The sequence below is a fragment of the Drosophila simulans genome, chromosome 2L, assembly GCF_016746395.2.
Source record: "Drosophila simulans strain w501 chromosome 2L, Prin_Dsim_3.1, whole genome shotgun sequence".
Taxonomy (NCBI): domain Eukaryota; kingdom Metazoa; phylum Arthropoda; class Insecta; order Diptera; family Drosophilidae; genus Drosophila; species Drosophila simulans.
Window position 1 is genome coordinate 2965806 of NC_052520.2, and position 18241 is coordinate 2984046.

General features: G+C 49.1%; 6 protein-coding genes across 10 annotated transcripts; 2 read left to right on the forward strand and 4 right to left on the reverse strand.

Annotated features, from left to right (window-relative positions):
• Positions 1–84: 84 nt before the first annotated feature.
• On the reverse strand, positions 85–2796 carry LOC27207633 (recombination repair protein 1). 2 transcript variants are annotated; one of them, XM_016183315.3, is made up of 5 exons: positions 1555–2794; positions 1416–1493; positions 1290–1358; positions 1018–1208; positions 85–958 (listed from the first exon to the last, which is right to left on the reverse strand). In XM_016183315.3, the coding sequence occupies exons 1-5, from the start codon at positions 2576–2578 to the stop codon at positions 299–301; spliced, it is 2022 nt and encodes a 673-aa protein (XP_016023212.1). In that variant the 5' UTR covers positions 2579–2794; the 3' UTR covers positions 85–298. The 2 variants fall into 2 exon arrangements, with proteins under 2 accessions (XP_016023212.1, XP_016023211.1); XM_016183314.3 differs by having other exon boundaries at positions 1018–1358; positions 1555–2796.
• A 356-nt stretch (positions 2797–3152) lies between these two features.
• LOC6730797 (tubulin gamma-1 chain) lies at positions 3153–5153 on the forward strand. Its single transcript, XM_002077929.4, has 3 exons — positions 3153–3397; positions 3456–3658; positions 3719–5153. Exons 1-3 carry the CDS (start codon positions 3349–3351, stop codon positions 4892–4894), a joined length of 1428 nt encoding a protein of 475 aa, XP_002077965.1. The 5' UTR covers positions 3153–3348; the 3' UTR covers positions 4895–5153.
• On the reverse strand, positions 5142–7256 carry LOC6730798. 3 transcript variants are annotated; one of them, XM_016179113.3, is made up of 3 exons: positions 7094–7256; positions 5423–6829; positions 5142–5359 (listed from the first exon to the last, which is right to left on the reverse strand). In XM_016179113.3, exon 2 carries the CDS (start codon positions 6782–6784, stop codon positions 5450–5452), a length of 1335 nt encoding a protein of 444 aa, XP_016023214.1. In that variant the 5' UTR covers positions 6785–6829; positions 7094–7256; the 3' UTR covers positions 5142–5359; positions 5423–5449. The 3 variants fall into 3 exon arrangements, with proteins under 3 accessions (XP_016023214.1, XP_016023215.1, XP_016023213.1); XM_016179114.3 differs by having other exon boundaries at positions 5423–6931; positions 7094–7251; XM_016179112.3 differs by having other exon boundaries at positions 5423–7172.
• Positions 7257–7269: 13 nt separating this feature from the next.
• On the forward strand, positions 7270–8696 carry LOC6730799. Its single transcript, XM_016179456.3, has 3 exons — positions 7270–7411; positions 7483–7789; positions 7846–8696. The coding sequence occupies exons 2-3, from the start codon at positions 7501–7503 to the stop codon at positions 8616–8618; spliced, it is 1062 nt and encodes a 353-aa protein (XP_016023216.1). The 5' UTR covers positions 7270–7411; positions 7483–7500; the 3' UTR covers positions 8619–8696.
• An 85-nt stretch (positions 8697–8781) lies between these two features.
• LOC6730800 (EEF1A lysine methyltransferase 2) lies at positions 8782–9564 on the reverse strand. Its single transcript, XM_002077932.4, has one exon. The coding sequence runs from the start codon at positions 9456–9458 to the stop codon at positions 8799–8801; it is 660 nt and encodes a 219-aa protein (XP_002077968.1). The 5' UTR covers positions 9459–9564; the 3' UTR covers positions 8782–8798.
• A 238-nt stretch (positions 9565–9802) lies between these two features.
• Positions 9803–17974, reverse strand: LOC6730801 (chromodomain-helicase-DNA-binding protein 1). 2 transcript variants are annotated; one of them, XM_039294991.2, is made up of 7 exons: positions 17736–17974; positions 15866–16372; positions 15701–15810; positions 15464–15637; positions 10860–15401; positions 10694–10798; positions 9803–10592 (listed from the first exon to the last, which is right to left on the reverse strand). In XM_039294991.2, the coding sequence occupies exons 1-7, from the start codon at positions 17742–17744 to the stop codon at positions 10391–10393; spliced, it is 5649 nt and encodes a 1882-aa protein (XP_039150925.1). In that variant the 5' UTR covers positions 17745–17974; the 3' UTR covers positions 9803–10390. The 2 variants fall into 2 exon arrangements, with proteins under 2 accessions (XP_039150925.1, XP_039150916.1); XM_039294982.2 differs by lacking the exon at positions 17736–17974 and adding an exon at positions 17611–17685.
• Between the last annotated feature and the right edge of the window lie 267 nt (positions 17975–18241).

Consider the following 18241-nt stretch of genomic DNA (forward strand, 5'->3'; position numbering starts at 1 on the left):
ATCGACGTCAACCGGTTATGTCACCACTAGCGATTTTCAAATTTTGAATCCAACGATTATGGCCAATAATTTGAGCATAAAAAGTTCGCATGTAGCTCACTTTATTAAAAAAATACGAGATTGGATGGTGGGTCTACAACAGAATGTAACAGAGTAATGGCAATTTCAAATGATTAGATAGGGACGTAAATTTATACAGCGATGGATAATCAAATACAATAAAAACCAAATATGGAGAGGAAACAAAGTAATAATGACGAATGCAGAAGTACATTTAAACACAAACGAAGTGTACATCTTATATATTGAAGAATATTGTGATCGGGCAGTGGTCGCTTCCAAGGCATTGGCTGCGTATCTCGTGCTCCACCACCTTGGGCACGAATCTCTCCGAGACGAGGCAATAGTCCAGACGCCATCCAACGTTGCGTGCTCGCGCATTGGCCATGTATGTCCAGAAGGTGTATGCGCCCTTGCGATCGGGATACAAATGCCTGAACGTGTCCACAAAGCCGAGGCCCAGCAGCTCTGTCATTTTGTCACGCTCCTCCTGGGTGAAGCCGGCATTCTTGGTGTTGTTCTTCGGGTTTTCCAGATCAATTGGCATATGGGAAACGTTCATGTCGCCGCAGATGACCACCGGCTTAAGAGCGTCCAGTTTCTGCACGTACGCCTGGAAGAGCTTTTCCCAGCGCATGCGGGGATCCAAGTTAACCAGCTTTCTGCCTGAATTCGGCACGTACACATTGATCAAGTAAAACTTTTCGTACTCAGCCGTAATCATGCGCCCGACATCGTCGAACTCCTCATTGCCAATGCCGTATTCCACATGTATGGGCATTATCTTGCTGTAAATAGCGACGCCGGCATAGCCTCCTGGCATGCACAGCCAATAGGGATGATATCCCGGCAGTCGGGTCACCTCCTCTGGCAGCTGATCGTTTGCACACTTGGTTTCCTTTAAATTATATGAAATTAGTGTTTTTCAATTTTGTGTGGATATCTACTATAGCTAACCTGCAGGCAGAAAATGTCTGGTTCCTCGAGGTCAATCAACTGCAGACCATCCTTTTTCAACCAGGCCCTCAGACCGGCCACGTTCCAGCTGCAGATTTTCAAGTTGAATTCTTTGTCTGCTGGCAAGACAAAAGCGTCTTTATCCAATGTTACAGTAGTCTTGATCTCGGCCTTCTTGGCTTTCTTGGTGGCTGGAAAACAAAAGTTGAGCATGGTTTGCAAGCTTTTTAATACGGCAGCTCCACCGCAGCCGGATTGCTCCGCTAACATACTTTTCGATCCACTCTCCTCATCGACATCGGGATCTTCAGCCTTCGCTGCCGCCTTTTTTCGGCCTCGAGCTGCAAATAGAATATGATTAGCACGGCACTGATATTAATTGTTGACAATGTGCCCACCTGGTTTACTTTCCTCTGCTGCCTCCTCAATATCTTCGACATCCTCTGCCTTAACTGGAGCCTTTTTCCGTCCTTTAGCTGCGGATTAAAGTTAGCTAATCATGGTTTCAATATTTACATTGATTTGACAGTTTCCCACCTGGCTTGGCTTCTTCTTCAACTACACCGTTTTCCTTATCAGCGGATTTCTTCTGCTTCTTCACGGGTGCTGGCTCCTTGGCTTCCTTCTTAGCGCGCTGCTTAGTGGGCTTTGCCTCGGGCTTTGGCTCAAGTTCTACCGCAGACTCACCATTGGTTGTTTTCTTAGCGCGTTTCTTGGGTGCAGCTACAGTTTTTGGAGGCGATTCCACTTCTTCTTGTACTGCTTGAAAATCTCCTACAGTCTCTGGCGATGGCTCAACCGTCTTTCCCTTCTTGGTTCGCTTGCTAGCAGCCTTTGGCGGCACCTCATCCACTTCCGGCTCATCGAGAGCAGCTGCGATCTCAGAGTCAGCCAAACGCTTGGTACCGCGTGCCCGCTTGGCAGCTGTCTCAGCTTTCTGTACCTTCTCCTTGCTAATTGTCCCAGGTTCAGCTTGGTCCTTGAACGTTGGTACTGCTTCCTTTCTGGCCCGTTGTTTCGGCGGCTCTGCTGCTTCTTCGGCCACTCCATTTCCTTCTGTCGGCACCTCCTTTCGCTTCCGTCCTTTGGCCTGGGCATTCGTTGGTTTCTCAGCCTTAGCGCGTCCCTTAGGCGGTGAAGACGCCACTTCGTCAGGATCAGGAATGGGCTCCTTTTTGGATCGCGCCTTGGATGCCTTTCCAGCTGGTGGAACGACTTTGGGTTCTGCTTCTGCTTCTGCAGTTGCCTTTTTGGCGCGTCCCTTCGGCTTGGCCACCACCTCCATCTGGCCGTTTTCGTCTGTATCCTTCGGCTGCTTCTTCTTGCCACGTGCGGCTGCGGTGGGCGCCTTTTGCGGCTCGACTTCCTCGGACTTTTCCGCAGATGCAGCTGTCTTGGTGGCTTTTCTCGCGCGCGGCTTTCCTTTCGCCGGCACCTTGAGTTCCTCGGCGGCAGAGTCTGCGTTTTCGTCGATTCCATTCCCATTGGTATTTGGAGTGGGGTCAGTGGGTTCAGATGCCAACGCCTCTGCTTGTTTTTTCACGGCCTTGACACGCGGCATTATGGACTTCTGCTGTTCGGACTGGTAGGTTTTCAAAAATTACTTGTATTTACTTTCACAGCCTTTCCAGTTATTTCTTTTGCTTATTTTGCACAGCCAATGCCGCTTGCTTCAGCACCCGATATCAACAAAAAGAAAACTGCGCGGGCAACGCGATTTTTGCAAGCCGGTCGGCTTGACTGTGGTCCGCTTACAACACTATTTGTGTGCCGTCCCTAGTGTAGCAATTATTGCACCTTGTGACGTCACTAGTAGTACAAAAAGTTCGACTTCATTGGTTGTACAAAATGGGTGGAGCTCAGTAACCTAATTGAAAAACTTTCTTATAGACAAAGTATATTTAAGTTAAGCTTAATATTTTAATGCTAGATAATATTCATGACATGTTTCAATATTTCGAACTCATAGTCTTAGATTTGCAAGCATTTTTCGCATTTCCAAAATACAAAATAGAAAAATGTATTGCTTACTTTTATTTCTTTAATTTTTTAATCTATAATTCACAATAAATGTCTGAAGTAATCATATATACTTTATAACAAGGGCACACTGCGTCACCTTTCAATGAAGTACGCCATTAAACGCTGCCGTTTTACCAACACTGGACTTTCACAAAATTGTCCAATTGTGTTGTACGTCCCGCTGTGGGATTTTTAAAAAATTGTGTTATAATTCGACGATTATTTAGTTGTGTTATATTCAATTTCCAGTAATTTGACCTTAAACGAGAAATTTTACTTGACGACTCTGGCCGGAAACAACGCACCACAATGCCAAGTGAAATAATTACTCTGCAGCTTGGGCAGTGCGGAAATCAAAGTATGTTTCTGAAATCAGGACGAATACCATTTGCATTGCTATAATCGTTTATACGCAGTTGGATTTGAGTTCTGGAAAAGATTGTGCCTGGAGCATGGCATCTCCCCTAGCGGCGTGCTGGAGGACTTTGCCAATGATGGCTTGGACCGCAAGGATGTGTTCTTCTACCAGGCGGACGACGACCACTACATACCCCGCGCGGTGCTCCTTGACTTGGAGCCGAGGGTGATCAATACCATAATGGGTTCCGTCTACTCCAAGGTGAGTCCTCGCTAATAAACTTTTAATTCTTTGTGCCAAACCTACTATTAATTCCCATAGCTCTACAATCCGGAAAATGTGTACCTATCCAAGCACGGAGGTGGCGCGGGCAACAACTGGGCCTCCGGCTATAGCCAGGGCGAAAAGCTGCAAGAAGAGGTATTCGACATCATCGACCGTGAGGCCGATGGGAGCGATTCGCTGGAGGGCTTTATACTTTGCCACTCGATTGCTGGCGGAACAGGCTCGGGAATGGGGTCCTTCATCATGGAGCGCCTGGCGGACCGCTATCCCAAGAAACTTATCCAAACATTCAGTGTGTTTCCCAATCAGGACGAGATCAGTGATGTAGTGGTGCAGCCATACAACTCCATGCTCACTCTAAAACGTTTGACCACTGCTGCGGACAGTGTGGTTGTCCTGGACAACACTGCTCTTAATCGTATTGCCTGCGATCGCTTGCACATTCAGAATCCCAGCTTTTCGCAGATCAACAACCTGGTCTCCACCATAATGAGCGTCAGCACCACTACGCTGAGGTATCCATCATACATGAACAACAATCTCATTGGGCTGACGGCTCCTTTAATCCCGACACCACAGCTGCATTTTCTCATGACTGGCTACACGCCGCTGACTAGCGATTCGGATATAAATACCCAGCAGCAGGTTAATGTGCGAAAGACTACTGTTCTAGATGTAATGCGGCGTCTGTTGCAGCCCAAGAATATGATGGTGTCCACAGGTCCGGACAAGTCAAATCATCACTGCTACATCTCCATTCTAAACATTATCCAGGGCGAGGTGGATCCCACTCAAGTGCACAAGTCGCTGCAGCGCATCCGCGACCGCAAGATGGCCCAGTTCATTCCCTGGGGCCCCACCTCTATCCAGGTGGCACTTTCCCGCTCATCGCCCTACGTGCAGAGCAACCATCGAGTGTCCGGACTGATGCTGGCCAACCACACCAGCATCTGCTCGCTGTTCGAGCGGGCTCTCAATCAGTATGACAAGCTTCGCAAGCGCGGCGCCTTTCTTGACCAGTTTCGACGCGAGGACATCTTCAAGGACGACCTCAATGAGCTGGACGAATCTCGCGAAACTGTTGACTGCCTGGTGCAAGAGTATGAGGCAGCCACCCGTGAGGATTACATGCAGTTTTCAGTGAAGCGGGGTAATGGGCAAGCTGACTCCAAGTCGGAGGATAGTCGATCTAAGACCAGCGCCGGTTCCTAGTTCGCTTGTGCCAGAAGTAACGCGTGCCATGCATCTTCACCAATGTATTTTAATATGTAATATTCTCCAATGACGATGGGATTCGAAATCCTTAATTAGTAAAAAGACGATTGTTGGTAAGACTCGCATGTATTAAACGCTGTTTCGACGTTTACGATATTTAACGATCGTATTTCCCTTGTTGCACAATTACACATGAGAATTCCCTATCAAATGTTCAATATATGACACATTATATAATAAAGAGTTTTAAAATGTGGTAGTGAGTGTTTATTGAGAAGCACATTACATATTTCTTTGGTGTATTTTATAATATGAAGCGTGAGGATTTATGAACTGCACAATACTACTGCTGTCCGCCGTGTAAAGTCTGGATGTTCCTTGTTCCGCTGCCGCTGTCCTTATGTCAAATATGTTTAGGGTGTTTTATTTATTTCCTATTGTATTGATGCGCCTAAGTCATCTCTAGAAGAAAAGATAGTTTGAAATATAAAGCACATTTTATAAACTAAGGAAGTTTTTCGTTACCATGAATCCCGTTGCCCATCGGCTTGCTTACAAGGAGCATGTTTCATCCTCAACCACGCCAGGGTTGCCATTTTCTTCCTCCTGATGAGGCTCTTCACATTCCTCGCCCTCCGCTTCAGAAGTGACCTCTTCATCATTGACCTCTTCACCTGGCTCCTCTACAATGAATTCCACATCATCGTGTTGCTTTTCAGCTACCTCTTCTACCTCATCATGATCTTCAGTCATCTCATTTTCATCATCGTCATCTCCCCTCACTTCGTCCACAACGGTCAGATCAAGATGAGAAATGAACTCTTCGCCGTCCTCTTCGGTTAGGTCAATTTCAGATGACTCGGCGGTGGACTTGTTTGCCTCCAGGTGGTTACTGCGAACCGCCTTGAGGGCCTCCTTGCCACTTATCTCGCGGCAAGTGAACTGGTGAAAACGGTAGCTAAGGCAAAAGCCCTTCTTCTGCAGCAGGTTGTAAGACTTAATGCCACAGCTGATTACTATCACCTTTCTATCCTTGGTCTGGCTAATACGGCCGAATTCCCAAGTCTTCGACAGAAGGTCGCTATTCTGGTCTTTTAAGAGTTGAAAAGTGACCTTATCGGGCTCATCATCTGAACGTGGTAAGTTCACAGTAATTCCTTTGGTGGCGGGAACCTCATCCTCCGGACAACAAATTAGTTTAGTTTTCGGTAACGCCGTGAGCTTGGATATCGCATGCTCCAGCCACTCGCGGGAGTTCTTGTCCATGCAGACAACTTGGATCATTCCAGTAAGGAATTCGATGCCCCAAAAGTTGATGCTGGACTTCCAACCCTTTTTCAACTCCTCCACAAGGCCGGCTTCGATCTCTTGCAATTGCTGATTGGTCAGCTCGCAATCCGGATAATTTTCCGCCATTACTGCCATGGTAATACTATTCTGATTGAAGGTCCATAACGGCCCTGGGACCCTCTGCTTCTTAGGTTCCTCACAGGCTCTACCGCCCGACGCGTTATCATCATTCGCACGCTTGCGAACGCGATCCTCCGAAATCGTATGCTCCGGACGCCTGCGTCCGCGGTCAGCCGAAACTGACTTGTCGTACCACTCAGAACGTGCAGGACTGGTGCGTTTTTCCGAGGCCTTAATGAGGGCCCTTTCAATGCTGATGCCCGTGTCCAGATAGCGAAAGAAACTCCTGCGCTTGGTGGCGCCAAGGAGCGTTAGCTCCCTGCGAATATGGTCCGGCAGGCCCCCTTTACCCGCTGGCACCTGCATGGATGAGTTCGAAGTGGGCCAATGGCTCCCGTTGGAAGGGCCGCCGTTCCCGGGCCACGAGCGATTCATGGTGTTGCCTGGCTCAGCTTGATACGGGGCGTCGCGACGCATTTCGTTGTTCCAGTTGACTCTTTCGCGGATCCAGTTAGAGTTTGCCTGCGGGGCAGCAGGGGATTGATGGTAGTCAGAGGACATGGAGGGGAACGACCAGGAGGCAGAGCCGTTCAAAGTGTGACCCATTTGGGTCTGATTCGGGATCTGTGATTGGCCGAATTGACCGGAAAAGCCGTCATAGCCGCGATAGATGCCATAGTTGGCGGAACCATTGCCATTCATGGGAGCGCGGGCATTGAGCCATTCCCGTTCCTGGCGGTAGGTGGCCGCCATTTCCTAATAGTTCTAATTAGTTATGATACTCACACAAAATCTTAACTGCACTTGTCGGCGTTCGCTGCAAATGTGAGGAATTAGATGTACTTCATCCGCTGGACTAGAGACAGCAAATCCTGGCCTGCTTTGCGTGACACGGAACCCTAGTGTCAAATTTAAGTTTAGTGTTGCCAGCGCGCCTCCTTGCTAATCATGTATTATAGTTGACTAGATTGGGCAATTATCTGGTATATTCTCCACTCGTTTTTTTTTAAATTATAAATTTTGTTAGTGCACACACTGAGTTAATAAGTTTGTCACGATAGTTCACTATGCCATCTCTATGTTGCCAAGGCGACAGTAGTGTTGGTAAGTGTACTGAGAACTTCGTGTTGGTCCTCAAACTTTTTGAATAAAACGGAATATGCATGCACTTTTAGCCACCAGTTGCGCTCTAAATGGCTCCGAACGATGCAGTTGCGGAGCAGGCGGAGGAGCAGCCAAAGATTTCCACATTTGCCGTTCTGGACCTGGAGACCACCAACTTGCCTGCCTACAGGAACAACCGAGTGAGCATTACGGAGTTGTGCATTTACGCCTTCGAAGCCGCGCTCCTAACGAAGAAAAAGGAGGAGCAGAACCAGGATGAGCAGCAGGAGCTGCCAGCGGCACCGCGGGTGCTGCACAAATTGAATCTGCTCTTCCAGCCGTCCATGGTAGTGGACCCGGAAGCGGAGAGAATAACAGGTTAGCTACAAAATGCACCCGTGAATCATTCACGTAATGATTTCATCACCCAATAGGTCTGAGCAACTACTTGCTGGAGCGGGAGTCCCAGCTGGATACGGACGCCGCGCAACTCATCGTCAGCTTTCTAAAGCACTTGCCGAGTCCGGTTTGTCTGGTGGCTCACAATGGTTGGGGCTTCGATTTTCCCATTCTGAGGCAGGCATTTGAGAAACTGAACATAGAGCTTCCCCAATCCCTGACTTGTGTAGACTCACTGCGCGCCTTCATGGAGATTGACGACACACAACAAAAAGAAACCAGTCAGTTCAAAGTCCCCAACGATGTGCAGGAAATTCTCGTCATTCCGGAACTAGAACCCAAACAGGATACTGAAACTTGCCTCAAGGAGCCAGAAGCGGTCGTGAACATCGATTGGCGAACCAGAAACGAAACCACTCCCAACCGTCCAATTTTAAAGCCTAAAGAGGCGTTCGCCAAGCGTGCGTTATTACGCGACGGCGATGAGGATGACTTGGAGGGGCAGACCCCTCCCAAGCGAAAACCCGAAGGGTTCAGGTCGCGACGTCAGCTGTTCAGTGGATGCAAGTGCGCCGAGAACAAACGCTATCCGCCCCGCGGAGTTTATAATTTGGGAAGTCTGTACACCAGAAAGTTTAAGATACCAGCAATTAGTGCCCACCAGGCAGAGGCTGATGTAGCCATGACCACAAAACTGATACAGCATTACGGCATTGATTTCCTGGCCTTCGCCGAGGAGCAGGCCATTCCATTCCAGGAAGTGGTGCCACTTGGCTCTCCTGTTTGTCGAAAAAAGAGCGCAATCTAACCAATTTTATTCCAGCATGATCTTCATTTTAAAATGTAATGGATTATTATATTTTTTATAATGTAGGATTTTAAAAATTGATTTTAAATTTGTAATTAAAAAAGTTTTTATAATAAGTATATTTGTTTAAAAGTGCCCAGTCTCGGAGAAAAAAGTTTTTCACTTTGAGATACAACATGTTTATTCTTTTTTCCTTTTGAAAACAATTGAGGTTACCACATTGCCCACCTTGCCGCCAAACTTAAAGGTTGGCGTGGGAATGGTATAGTATTTGACAAACTTCTCGGCAAAGCTCTCCTCCAGCTCGTCCTCGGTCCAATTGCACGACGTGATTACAAACAGGCTATCAGCAGTTCGCAGGAACTTCTCCACCGTGTCCAGGTAGAGAGCACGCTTCTCCTTGGCATTGTCCGGACAGAGGCTGACTGCATCGTAGGTTCCCTTGTCGTGCACCACGTCAAAGTGGCCCAGCTCGTCCTGCGGCTGGGTCAAGTCCGCCACCTTGTATGTGATGCTCAGCTTGTTGTCCTGCGCAATGTTTTGCGCCAGCTCGACGGCTTTGGGAGAGTAGTCCACGCCGGTCAGGTCTCCGGTGAAGCCTTCATTTGCCAAGCCCACTAGGAACATGCCATTGCCGCAGCCCAGGTCCAGCACTCGACTCGCCTCCTTATCGATCTTCTGCTCATTAAGCAACCAGTCGATCGTTCGCCATTGGGCACTTTCGTCAAACCAGATCTCGCCCACGTCGCCGTGGCTCTTGTAGTTCCGTATCTCCCGGTTGTAGCTGGACTCCCAGAACTCCTTGGTGCCCAGTTCCGATCCGTTCAGCTCGCTATCCATTATTTCGTGGTTATTTTGTAGATGTTTCACAGCAATCAAATCAAATGCGGAATCCTATGTTTTCGATGTTCGAAACAGCTGAGCTGAAGATGCATGTGCGTCGGGTCAAGATAGCGCCGTAATGTTGGTTTCGAAAATGGAACGGGGAAATTAGGAATTTGGGGAATTTTATTTTGTAAACAATTTAAATATTAAGGATGCTTTTTAGAATTATGTACAGATAAACACGTCGGGTTCAATTTATATATTTTATAATTTATTGATATATATATATATAATAGATTTCTCAGACACTACAACGTAATTTAAATATTTATATATAATTAATTTTAACTAGATTACAATTCTCTGGATCATTCACTGATTCCTTTATTTTTAAACGTCTTATAAAAGTTCGAATGCAATGGAGACATTAAACAAATGATTAGTCTGCTGCTTGCTTTAATAACCTTAATACGAATCTTCAAGGGACCCATTGCTTTCGTGTTTACAATCATATGATAGTGTTTAAATATAGTGAGAATTTGTTGTTGTTTTAAAAGCTTTTGAACGACTGGTTCGCACCGTGGGCCACCTAATAAACCTTACAGACGCACATTCCGTGCAGTTGGCCAGTATAAAAATGATGAACGACGAGTTAAAGCCTACGCTACGGATTTATACACAGAAAGTCTAAGATTAGGTTGCAGGTATTGCCACTAAACCCTGGATGATGCAATGCCGGCCCTCTGTGCGATCGGATGTATAGTTATTTATAGAAGTATAGTTAGCTGCTAGGTATTACTTGTACAGGTGTATGGAGCTACGCTTAACGTACTGTATGCAGGTTGGTTTTACTGTGTCGAGTGGCTGGCCAGGACGATGGCCCGCCAGCCGCGCTTAAGTCTAAGTGTTTTATGTACAATCGACAGTCGGCCCCCAGAGCCGACCCCTCAGGTCTGTGTGCGCCGCTCGTAGTCGCTGCGTCTGTAGTCGGCAGGATAGTCTCGCGGCATGACCGGATATCCGCGTGGGTCACTGCGGTAGCCGGACGACGGTGGCGGCAGGACTGGAACGCCTCCATTCGGCAATCCATAGTAATTGGGCGGCAGGTAGTGGCTTGAGTAAGGATGCGGTGGCAAGCCAGATGGATATCTGAAATGAAGGATCACCAAATGAGTCAAATGATGCACAATGTATGATGCACAATATATAACAAATTTAGGAGAAGGATGTATGCTTGGGTGATTAACTACCTGCGCTTGTCGGGACGACGGTCGCGTTCGCGATGATAGCTGCCTGGACCTCCTCCACTGCGCGCATATCCATCGTAGCGATCCCGTTTGTAATCCTGGCTGTATCTGCAAAAGTAAAGCATATTAGAAATCCACTTGAAGGAACGAAGGCCACTTGGATCATTACCTTTCGCGGGAATTCCACCGCTCCATTTCCGGCGTGTAGCCGGATGGCGCGGGCGGTGGATCGTAGCCGCCCCGGCCTTTACGGGGTGTGGATGGGGAGGTGGGGCCCTGGCGCCGTGAATTGCTGCCGCCCTCGTAGCTACCACTTCCCATGGGTGGGCCACTGCCACCGTAGTAGTCGGCACCGCGATGGTGCTTCTTACGGTCCTCGTGGCGGTCCATGTTCAGCCGCTTGAAGGACATGGATTTGAGGTGGTCGCCGATGCCTGCGCCGGGGGCACCTGCTAGTCCACTGCTTGCATCAGCGTCGTTCTCATCCCGCTTACGCTTTAGGGGAGAGTCTGCGTAACGACCCGAGGCGGGTGTACCCGTTTCCGGATACCGCGACTGTCCACTGCGTTCCTTGTCCTTGTCCTTTTTCTTTTTTTTGCCCCCACTCCTGTCGCGCTCCTTTTCCTTTTCTTCGGTAGTCACGCCGTTGCGTTTAGACTTGGCCGGACTTCCTGAAGAGTCCTTGTCTTTTCCCTTCGCCTCGCCATCGCCGCCCGCTTTCTGCTTTAGTGCGTGTTTGTAAATCTTGAAGAGGCGCTTGGCATCCAGCTCAGTGAACTTGGACACAAAGTACCAAAGGTTACTGCGCCATTCCTTTTTCTCTGTCTCGGCGTAGGGATTGAGGCAAACATCGATCTGCTTGCCAATTTGAAGCAGGCAATCCCTCGTGTGCTGCAGCTGATCTTGGTCGGAAAGACTGACATCCGGCTGGTCCAGCGCCTTTAAGGCCTTCTTCACCGGCCGCATCTTTTCCTTGCACTCGTTAAATATGCTGGGATCTAGGTCGCCCAGCACCTCCAAAGCCCTTGGTTCATTGTTCGCCGTAAAGTGCATCGGCTTGTTGCCGTTGTTGTCCGAGGCGCTGGTTTTCTTCGAGCGAGCCTTGGATTTTTTGGCTTTCTTCGCAGGGTCACCGTGCTGTTCCGCAGCTGGAGCATTGTGCGGCGACGCGGTAGATGGATCTACTTGACTGTTACTGCTTTCGGCAGCGGTGCGTGCATCGCCACCAGCGTCCTCGCCATCGTGCGGCTTAGCATCGGTGGTCGAACTAGCAGACTGGCTTGCCGCCTTGGCATCGTTGGCTCGCAATGCTCTGGGGCGCCGTTGTCGGCGTTGTCCTCCCTTGGTCAGTTCCACGTTTTTCTTGATGATCTTGAGCAGGTACTCGGCACGCGTCTGCAGCTGTTTGGCCTGGGGCTTGCGCGTGTCGTTAAGCAAAATCTTGTCGGTCAGTTTGAGCGTGGGATCTAGCTTCATCTGCTCCCAGGATCCAATGCCGTACTGGTAAATGCCGCACAGTAGCTTCGTGTCCTCCTCGATGCCCCATTCTACATCGAAGACCGGGGCGCGTGTCTTGATATTGAAGCTCCATTGCTGGCGCTCTTCGGGCATGCTGGGCATGATCTCATTGAGCGGCTGAAGCTCCTGTTCGCAGGCCAGCAGCTTTTTGGCATTAAAGGAGACGCCACCCAGCTTCACGGAGAAGGTGGCGCGTGCGCGGCGCTGCTTGGCGCCCGGCGTCTCATCCGTCGCCGCAGTCTTACTCTCTTCCTCCTTGTGCTCGTGCAGAAACTGAACGCAGCGGTCATGCAGCATCTCTCCGAGGCGCTTCAGTTCCGCCAGTGGCTTTTCCTGCAGCTCAGCATCACATGCGATGGCCTCCATGCGGTGGAGAGGAGCGGGAAACTTTTTGTAACTGCGAATGAAGCGACGCAACTCCGCATCCGTGAATCCGGTGATCTTCTCCTTCATGGTAGGCCGCCCGCGCTTGCGAGGTCGTCCATCGTCACCACTGCCGTCGGAGCCCAACTCGTAGTCCGAATCGCCACCGGAGTCGTCTGCCTGCTGTTTTCCCTTGCCCCCCTTGCCGGCTCCGCGCTTCCCTTCGTTTTGGTTAGCGGCAGTTTTCCTCCGGGGTGGCAAGTAGAGATCTTCCATCTCCTTGGCTCGCTCCTGATCGTCGATTGCTTTACGGAAGCCCTCCGGAATGATGTCGTCCCAGTCCTTACTGTCATCCTCCTCGCCGGCGGCGTTTTGGTCCGGTTTGCTAACTGAATCGCTCGGCTCCTCTTCGAAAGCAGCTATGCTGGCCACTTTGAAGGCGGACAACAAGTCGTCTGCTGGCATTTCCGGGTCTTCGTTGCGGGTCTCCGCCCTGCGCAGGATATCATCAATGTCACAAACCAAGTCGTCGTCATGCTCCTGTTCGTCCTTGAACAGCTCCTCTGCACCAAACTTCAAGATAGCAGAAAGATCGTCCTTGTTGAACGGATTCGAGTTAGACGAGTGTCCGTTGCCGCTCTTATCCAGAACAGTGCGTCCTGTAGTGTCCATCCGCTGAATGACCAGGTGGTCCAGTACCATTTTCTGTTTGGCCCTCTCCACGATCTGTTCCTCCACCGACCGGGCAGTGACCAGGCGATAAATGTTAACCTGGTTTTTCTGACCAATTCGATGCGCTCTCGCCTGCGCCTGTAAATCGTTTTGAGGGTTCCAGTCGGAGTCAAAGATAATCACCGTATCGGCTGTGGCCAAATTAATACCCAATCCACCAGCCCTTGTCGACAACAGGAAGCAAAAGTCCTGGCTGCCCTCTGCATTGAAGTGATCCAGAGCCTGGCGCCTCATCTCTCCCTTTATGCTGCCGTCGAGGCGCTGGAAAGAGAAGTGACGCTTCTGCAGATAGTCAGCCAACACGTCCAGCATGCGCACCATTTGGGAAAAAATTAGCACGCGGTGGCCCGTCTCTTTCAGTCGGCAGAGTAGCTTATCGAGCAGCACAAGCTTTCCGGATCCCTTAAGAAGAGTTTGCAATGCCTCATCCTGCTGCAGACCCATAAGCTCAAACTCGGAGGGTCGGATGAGAGCCGCGTGGTTGCAGCACTTCTTCAGCTCGATGACTATGTTGAGGAAAGTGGACGTACTGCCGCGCTTTCCCTTGCGCAGTGCGTCAAAGTTTTTAGTGAGGATCCACTTGTAGTACTGTTTCTGCAGCGACGTCATCTCGACTCGCAGGATCTGCTCCACTTTAGCCGGCAGCGATTTCTCCACATCCTTCTTCACTCTCCGCAGAATATACGGCTCCAGCTGCTGATGCAACCGAGTGTAGCCCTTGTCCTCCGCATTGCCGTGCTGCACCTCAAAATTCTCCCACGTGTCAAACTTATCCGGCATGATGAAGTGCAGCAAAGCCCAGAGCTCCTTCAGCGAGTTCTGCAGCGGGGTACCTGTTATGAGCAGTCGATGGTTAGTGTCGAACTCCTTCAGCGACTTGTAGAGCAGTGAGTCGTCGTTCTTAAGACGATGCGCCTCGTCCACCAGGAGCGCAGCCCACTGAAGCGTGCCCAGAAATTGCTTATCCTTGAGCACAATCTCGTACGTTGTAAGAATGCAATTGAATTTAAGCCGCTTGGAGCCCTCAAACTGCCATTCGTACTGTTGAATGAGCTCGCGGGATTTAATGTCTCCGAGGTACGTGACTACATTCATGTCCGGCGCCCAAAGGTCGAACTCCCGCTGCCAGGCCGTCATTGTGCTAAGTGGCACCACGCACAGGAACGGGCCGTACAGGTGATGGATCTTAAACAGCGAGTACAGGAAGCAAATAGTTTGGATGGTCTTGCCGAGGCCCATCTCGTCGGCCAGGATCACCGAGTTCTCCTTGCACCATGAGTGCAGCAGCCAGTTCAGGCCGTCCATTTGGTAATCCCTTAGAGTTAGGCCCGCCGACAGAAATTCCGGCTGATTCTTTATTCGAGAGAACTTGGGGCGATACTTGATCACTCTGCAGTGGCGGGAGGGAGTGCATTTGGAGGACTCGCGGTCGTTGAATTGCTCTGCGCAGCGTTGCCACTTGCGAAGCACCAGGGCGGCATCCTCCCATGTGGACTCGGCGTACGGGAGCGACTGCCATTTACACAGATACTCCTCGGTGCCGTCGTCTGGCTTAGAGCCCTTGGCAATGATGCGGTCCACGTTGTTGTACGACTTTAGCAGCTCGTGCTGCAGTTCCAGCTGACACTCGAAGTAGTCGATGTCCTCGGGGCCAGCGTATCGGCGCCAGCAGGCCTGTTCCTGCTCCTTTTTAATGAAGTTATCCAGCTTCTTCATGCCCTTGGCCTTCATATCACGCAGGGTAGCTTCAGATTCCCAGGTGTTGTGGATGTACGACCAGCCCTTCCACTTTATCAGGAACTGGGTCTCGGTCTCCGCGTCTGAACTTTGCTTTTCATCAAATCCAGCATGTGGATCGAAGCCGTTTTCCTCAATTGCATAGATCGTTGTCTGATTGCCCGTGCATCCCCTCTTCCCAGCACGCTGCGCCAGGATACGCTCTATGGTTTCGCACTTTTCTTCCTCCTCAGCCGCAGCGGCAGTGGTGGCTGCCTGGCTTTCATCGTACTCAAACTCCAGCAGATCCTCGGAGTCGGTGGCTTCGTCCTCCGAGGCCTCCTTGTAGCTAACGGCAGCACCCTTGCGACGAGTAGCGCAGCTTTTTAGAAAACATGAACATGGGTCAGGGAAAGGCAAAAAGCAAAGGACTGGGATCTTTACCGTTTGCTAGCGTCGTCATCATCACTGTCCTCAGAACTAAAGGGCTTCACCCTGCGCCGCTGCTGTTGCTGTGTGAGTTTGCTGCGAGAGGTAGTTGTTGCCGGTTTTCGCTTTTGGGCGGTGGACACCTCGTCATCACTGTCCTCGCTTTCATCGCTTTCGTCCGAATCCCAGCTGGCAAAATGAAACGAATGCTTTGAAGAAAATAATTTGGTAAGAAGATGCTGGGAATCTCACGTTTTCTTCTTGTTCTTGGGTGCTGGAGCTTTTTTGGACTTCTCAGCAGCAGTCGGTGGCTTGCGCGCCTGGCGCGTCCGCTTGGGTCTATAGTCCTCCTCTTCCTCCTCCTGCGTGGGGAATGGTTAGGAACTTTTTAAGAAGAAATCGCCGGCCCAAACTTACACTGCTGCTGCTGGAGGATGTGGGTGAGACATTGGCAGAACTATCACTTGATTCATCGGCAGAGGCATCGCTGGCTGGCTGCTGCTGACCAGCCTCAGTCTCATTGTCCTCCTCCTCATTCTGCTCCGGCTTAGGCAAACTGCTGCTTGTGGCATTGTTGATGCTCTGGTTCCTTTGATCTGATAGGCCCTCGGCGTCTGAATCGGAATCACTGCCACTGGACCCGTCGCTGGAGCTGTCCTCCTGGTCATCAGTGAACCCGTTCGTCTTGCTGTCCGCCTGGGCAGCAGCGGCTGTCGGTGGAAACCCTGCCACCGATAACGATTTGTCCTCGGGTTCTGGGGAACTACGTCCATCGCTAGAGTTGCCCGAGGAGCTGTCTGAATCTGAGTCTGAGCCAGAGGAGCCACTACCGCTGCCACTGCCACTATGGTCGGTGCCATTGGCCTCTTCCCGAGTGTCATCTTGTTCGTCTGAGCCAATACTATTCGCCGATTCATTGAGTGCCTGGTCAGATGAAAATAATTTCAAAATCAATCTAGGTTGAAGATCAATCAATCTTGGTTAAGGATAAACAGTCGGATACGAAAAGGTTGAAGTAACAGACCGGCTCTGGACCAGCCAATCCTGGCCAGAAATTGTGAGTATTAGGTCAGAGTGCATCTAAATTGGCATAACATGTTTAATATTCCACTTATTCAATTCCTTAGATGTAAGGAATGGGTTACACAATCACTGGACTATAGGGAACGACTTAAAGTGACATTTTAAAACAAGAAGATGGCTCAATCCTGTCCAGAATGAGGTCGCACTTTAGAGTTCACAAAATCCTGAAAAACCACGGATAACTTCGAAAACTTGGCTCTTGGGCCGTGCTGAACAGATTATAAAACGAAACGGCGTGAAGAAACTTTCATAAAAACGCACTCTTATGGCTTACACAGGACTAATCCTCTCCAGAAATTAGTTTATGGCAGTTTTTGGCCAAAAGGGTAAGACAAAATGTATTACGTTTTGTTGTTCCAGGAAGCACACGACAGAATCACATGACTACTTTGAACAAAACGCGGTTATCACGCGACAATTCTTCCTGGTGATTAGAAACCCGGATATCCTTAGAAACAAGCGGGAATTCGAGGTTCTGGGCGGAATCTGTCCCTGAAAAAAGCACAAAACTGTGGATATAGGAATGGCAAATCGGGAAAAACTATTTTTAATCATCGTAACTGTCGAAAAGAGGAGGAATTAAGGAAAATTATTGCTTGGAGCCTTTTGGCGGGCTCGAAAATCCCTGGAATTTGGTCAGAAGTACAAGAGAGGAAACTTTGCACCTAGCCATTTCTGATTACGTAATCGGTGAAAATTTTCAATTTGATCGAAAAAGGAAGGAAATCCATGGAAATTGAAGGATTTTAACAGCCGCTATTAATGAAAACAAACAGAAATTCTTGAATTTGAGTAGAATTTGCGAAAATGGGTACCCAATGGATTTCCACAAAATCCACATTGGCTGCCACGTTGAAGCCTTGGGAACTGTCAGGCACTGTCGGAAGGATTGAACACACTCGGGATAGTGGAGAAATCCATCCTTTTATCCAAATGCTCCGCCAGCAGCCGCACAGCCAGTCATCAAAGTGTAGGTGTCTCGCGACGAGGGGACTTCTACAGACTTCGGTGCTGAGCAGCCACGCCCACAAAACTGAGCGTTTGCTTAGTGTGTAGCATTTGATTTGGTATTTACTCACACGACAGCCTGGATCAAACTGTTGTGACTTGTCTGGTTTCGAATGATAGAAGAAATTCATAGTTTTTGCGATTTTTCCACACACACCGATGTTTGACATCCACAGCTTTTTCAAGGCCTACTCACCTGGCTCATTATATTGTCGTGGTAGCACACACAGTTGCCTTGTAGCGCTCATTAAATACAGGGAGCTCACTTGCATGCGGTCGCTGGTGAATGTTTATGTTTTTCCCACTTCCCACTTGTTTTGAAATGCACTTTTTCGAAACAAAATGATCGTTTTTCACGTTTTACTCATGCGACGCAGCAGAAATCTTTCCACCATCTTGAATTAGTGGGACCGTGCGTGCTGCAGTAGAGATGGCACACCGCGCGACAGTGATGATGCGGAATATATCGCTTGCATAATAATAAAAAAAAACATGTACAACATAAACATATAAAATAGAATAAATAGAATCTAGAATAGAATTTATATTCACATTATATTTTCCTTTCCACAGGCATATAAATAATAAATTTAGCGTTTAAAGTTATCTAGAATATATCACACAGAAATAAACTATGTAATTTCTTGACTGATGTAATTTTATGATTTGAATAAGTCATCGTTGAATAATAATCGTTAAATA

Coding starts and splice junctions, on each gene's coding strand:
- LOC6730798 (XM_016179112.3), bottom strand. CDS start 7,060: ATGGCGGCCACCTACCGCCAGGAACGGGAATGGCTCAATGCCCGCGCT.
- LOC6730801 (XM_039294982.2), bottom strand. CDS start 17,670: ATGAATTTCTTCTATCATTCGAAACCAGACAAGTCACAACAGTTTGAT. Junction 16,373..17,610: donor AGTTTGATCCAGGCTGTCGT/GTGAGTAAATAC, acceptor TCATCTGACCAG/GCACTCAATGAATCGGCGAA. Junction 15,811..15,865: donor CATCCTCCAGCAGCAGCAGT/GTAAGTTTGGGC, acceptor TTCCCCACGCAG/GAGGAGGAAGAGGAGGACTA.
- LOC6730799 (XM_016179456.3), top strand. CDS start 7,501: ATGGCTCCGAACGATGCAGTTGCGGAGCAGGCGGAGGAGCAGCCAAAG. Junction 7,790..7,845: donor GGAAGCGGAGAGAATAACAG/GTTAGCTACAAA, acceptor ATCACCCAATAG/GTCTGAGCAACTACTTGCTG.
- LOC27207633 (XM_016183314.3), bottom strand. CDS start 2,578: ATGCCGCGTGTCAAGGCCGTGAAAAAACAAGCAGAGGCGTTGGCATCT. Junction 1,494..1,554: donor TGAAGAAGAAGCCAAGCCAG/GTGGGAAACTGT, acceptor TTTAATCCGCAG/CTAAAGGACGGAAAAAGGCT. Junction 1,359..1,415: donor AGCAGAGGAAAGTAAACCAG/GTGGGCACATTG, acceptor TTCTATTTGCAG/CTCGAGGCCGAAAAAAGGCG.
- LOC6730800 (XM_002077932.4), bottom strand. CDS start 9,458: ATGGATAGCGAGCTGAACGGATCGGAACTGGGCACCAAGGAGTTCTGG.
- LOC6730797 (XM_002077929.4), top strand. CDS start 3,349: ATGCCAAGTGAAATAATTACTCTGCAGCTTGGGCAGTGCGGAAATCAA. Junction 3,398..3,455: donor TGGGCAGTGCGGAAATCAAA/GTATGTTTCTGA, acceptor GTTTATACGCAG/TTGGATTTGAGTTCTGGAAA. Junction 3,659..3,718: donor TGGGTTCCGTCTACTCCAAG/GTGAGTCCTCGC, acceptor TAATTCCCATAG/CTCTACAATCCGGAAAATGT.